At 55.9% G+C, this 3,910-nt stretch overlaps 1 protein-coding gene across 1 annotated transcript; it reads left to right on the top strand.

Annotated features, from left to right (window-relative positions):
• The first annotated feature begins 251 nt into the window (after nucleotides 1-251).
• Nucleotides 252-3,334, top strand: GDF15 (growth differentiation factor 15). Its single transcript, XM_019963559.2, has 2 exons — nucleotides 252-590; nucleotides 1,633-3,334. Exons 1-2 carry the CDS (start codon nucleotides 308-310, stop codon nucleotides 2,274-2,276), a joined length of 927 nt encoding a protein of 308 aa, XP_019819118.2. The 5' UTR covers nucleotides 252-307; the 3' UTR covers nucleotides 2,277-3,334.
• Nucleotides 3,335-3,910: the final 576 nt, after the last annotated feature.

Genomic DNA, 3,910 nt, shown 5'->3' with positions numbered 1-3,910 from the left:
TCTTCCCACCAGTCCAGGTGGGATGATGACCCCATTTCACAGTAGAGAATACTGAGGCTCAGAGGGCTCTTGAGGGGGGTTCCCCAGCATACCTAGGAGCAATCCCCCCCCACCCACGCCCCGACATCAAAAGCACTGCCTTCTGAAAAGCAGCGGAAGACCCCGCCCAGTTTTGGTCCCTGGAGTGTTTACTCTGCACCCACGGCAGGCGGGACCAGGCAGGCGGGGGCGGACAAAGTCCAGGGAATATAAAGGCCGGTCCAGCAGCGACCGGTCAGTCCTAGTTTAGAACTTAACTAACATAGCCATGCCTGGTCAGAGACCGGCAGCACCACATCGCTCTCGGATGTTGCTGATGCTGCTCATGTTCTCCTGGCTGCGGTCGGGAGGCGCCCTGTCTCTGACCCAGGAGCACCTCCAGACTTTCCAGGGACCTTCAAACGTGCACTCCAGCCCGGACATCTCCAGATTCCGGGAGTTGCGGAAACGCTACGAAGATCTGCTGACACGGCTTCGAGCGAACCAGACCTGGGAAGACTCGAACCCGGACCTCATCCCCCCTCCTCAAGTCCGGATAGTGACTTCAAAACGTGAGTAAAATTTCGGAGACCCCACCCTGGGCATCTCCAATCATCTAACTGGTGGTTCTTAGACCTACCGCCGAGCCTCAGTTTCCCCATCCGTGAACCAGGCAAGAAAGTTGCCCCTTGCGGGAGCAAAAGACCGGATGTGCAGCGGGACCAGGCGAGGCTTAGCCAATCTGAGATGTTACAACACCTCCCGGGGTCGCATGGGGAAACTAAGGCCAGAGAATCCAGCGCCTCCGCTGAAGACTCAAAGAACCCAGGAGAACCCAGAGACAAGGTCGGGCGAGGGGGTGTGGTCCCTGCCCTTGGATATAAGGAAAGGGCTGTTTGTACGGGGGATTTCCCGGGGGGGAAAGATCCAGGTGTCCCGCGGAAGAAAGGGAAGCGGGGAGGACTGAGCGGTGCACTGAGATGCGCTAAACCTCCCTGGGCTGGTTCCGAATCTGATGCAATCGCGCGCCAAGACTCTGCTAAAGGTGCATGTGACTAGTGTCTTAGCGAGGGAGTGGAGTATATTCACTCTCTCCACCGAGCCTCTAGCAGGCGGAGCAGGCGCAAGATCTGGGCTGCGTTAGGAACTGGGAGGAGTCAAGTCAGAAGCTAGAGCTTTTATCCCACCTTAATCCCACTTGTGCCGTGGGACTCCAGGAGAAAGGAGGCAGAGACAGTGTTGGAATCGCAGACTCTCTAAAGATCAGATATACATTCATTCCCGCGGATACTAAGCATCTACTGTGTGCCAGGCACAGTGGTGACCAAGGAGACAGAAGTCGCTGCTGTGATTCTCATTTGGGGGAGGCAAATGATAGACAACCAAATGAAATCGATCGATGCCAATTTCAGTCAGGCTGGAGGGGTATGTTACCAGCCACGCTGAGATTCAGGGGAAGAATGTGGCCGGTAGACAAAGTAGCCTGTGCAAAGGCCCTGAGGTAGGATCCAGCTTGGGGTGTTGGAGGAAATGGCACAAACACCACCACCACCGTCCCGCGCTCAGCACACAGTAGGCCTGTGAGTGACTAGCTTTCTTTCCTCTTTTCCATAGTGCGACTTGGGCCAGGCGGCCACCTGCATCTGCGCATCCCCCGGGTCAACTTAACTGAGGGGCTCCCTGCAGCCTCCCGCCTGCATCGGGCCCTTCTCCGGCTGTCCCCGAAGGCGTGGAGCTCGTGGGACGTGACGCGGCCACTACGGCGACAGCTCAGACTCGGAGGCTCCCGGGGTCCCTCAATACGCCTGCGACTGTTAGCAAGACCGGACCAGTTGCAGGAGGCATTGCCTTCTGCACCGCCCCAGCTTGAGCTGCACTGGCGGCCAAGCGCCACCAGGGGGCGCCGTCACGCGCATGCTCACACTCGGGACGGCTGCCCGCTCGGGGAGGGGCGCTGCTGTCATTTGCAGAGCCTGCGCGCGTCGCTTGAGGACCTGGGCTGGGCCGACTGGGTGCTGGCGCCGCGGGAGCTGGACGTGCGCATGTGCATCGGCGCGTGCCCGAGCCATTTCCGGTCCGCTAACACGCACGCGCAGATGCAGGCGCGCTTACATGGGCTGAACCCTGATGCTGCGCCGGCGCCCTGCTGCGTGCCTGCCAGCTACGAGCCGGTGGTGCTCATGCACCAAGACAGCGATGGCCGCGTGTCACTCACGCCTTTTGACGACCTCGTGGCCAAGGACTGTCACTGCGTGTGAGCGGCCCTGGTCCTTCATTTATGGCATGGACGCACTGGAAAGACTTTAGTTGTCCTTCCCTGTCTAGTGGGCTCCTGGAACCTGAAATACCCTATTCATAACCGTTGCTGTCTGCTCCCTCCCCCCCCCCCAAACCTATGTATTTATATTTCTATTTATTATTAATTTATTGGGGTCGTCTGCCTGGGGACTAGAGGGCTGGGGAGGGGTGGTCTGACAGGGTGTGTGTTTACGAAAAACCCTGGTAATAAACGTGAGGCTGTCTGACCAGCCCTCTGTGGTGTCCAGGCTGGAGTCAATGACCTTGGGAAGAGCCCCACCCCCAGCCCCGTTGGCCTCAGTTCCCCCAGGGGATCTGATATGGGATGATTGAAACAGGCCAGGGAATGGGTGGCAGGACGTTCTCTGGGGATGCCGGGAAACTGGATGATGCTCATGATGTCAGTGGGCTTCCTTGGTGGCTCAGACGGTAAAGAATCTGTTTGCAATTCAGGAGGGGGGCGGGGTTCGATCCCTGGGTCAGGAAGATCCTCTGGAGAAGGGAATAGCTACCCACTCCAGTACTCTTTGTGTGTGTGATTTTGTTTTTTAAAATTTATCTTTTAATTGAAGGATAATTGCTTTATAAAATTTTGTTGTTTTCTGTCAACACTCCCAACACTCCAGTATTCTTGCCTGCAGACAAAGACAGAAGAGCCTGGTGGGCTGTACATTTCATGGGGTGGCAAAGAGTCAGACACGACTGAGCAACTGACACTTTCTTTTCACTGTCAGGACATCCATGGGACCCACAGGCAGCCGGGGACATCCCTCTTGCTGTTTCTGTGTTTCTCTACCTCCCTGTTCCTCTGCTTTTGTTTCTGAGACCCTTTGGGGTCTTATTCTCCCTCCATGTCTTCTCTCTTGGTACTCCTGTCTCTGTAGGTATCTGGCCCCGTCTTGATCACCATCTTGCAGTCTCTCCCCCCATGGGGGTCCCCTACCAAACATGGGCAGCCCAGAGTCACGTCCATCTGCCATCAAGTGCACTGTGTGTGAATCCACCACCGACCCAGAGGAGTCCCCTTCCCTCTGCTGTTGTGGCACCTCCCTTCATGTTAATGGTGCGTCTATCCTTTCATATAAAAAGAGCATGCATGGAGGGACTTCCCTGGTGGTCCAATGGTTAAAATTCCATGCTTTCACTGCAGGGGACATGGGTTCGACTCCTGGTCAGGGAGCTGAGCATGGCTCATGCCTCATGCCAGTGTCAAAAAAAAAAAAAGAGAGAGTAGGGAGATAAAAGGTGTGAAATTTTCATGCACGTCATATCTCCCAGGTTAAATCCTTTTCTACTTAGGATCGTGGAATTGCTGAGATGTGCCAAGTCCAGCCCCCTCCTCACTTGCCTGTTCACCCTGAGGAACTGGAACAGGGGTCTGGAGGAGACAGTTCCAGCTCCAGCAGTGAGGGCAACGTGTCCCGAGAAGCCCCCCACCCAGAGGCAGATTGGAATGACTAGGTGCCCCTGAATGTATTTAATGTGTACCCACTTTGTGCCAGGCCTTGGCTGCACCCTGAGGAGAGGAAGTGACAAGGTAGGCAAAAACCACTCCATTCCAGCTCGGTCAAGTGCAGGAGACAAATGAGAACAA

This window comes from Bos indicus, chromosome 7 (assembly GCF_029378745.1).
Source record: "Bos indicus isolate NIAB-ARS_2022 breed Sahiwal x Tharparkar chromosome 7, NIAB-ARS_B.indTharparkar_mat_pri_1.0, whole genome shotgun sequence".
Classification (NCBI taxonomy): domain Eukaryota; kingdom Metazoa; phylum Chordata; class Mammalia; order Artiodactyla; family Bovidae; genus Bos; species Bos indicus.
Note: the sequence above shows the minus strand (reverse complement) of the source record. Positions and strands in the feature narration are given on the sequence as shown.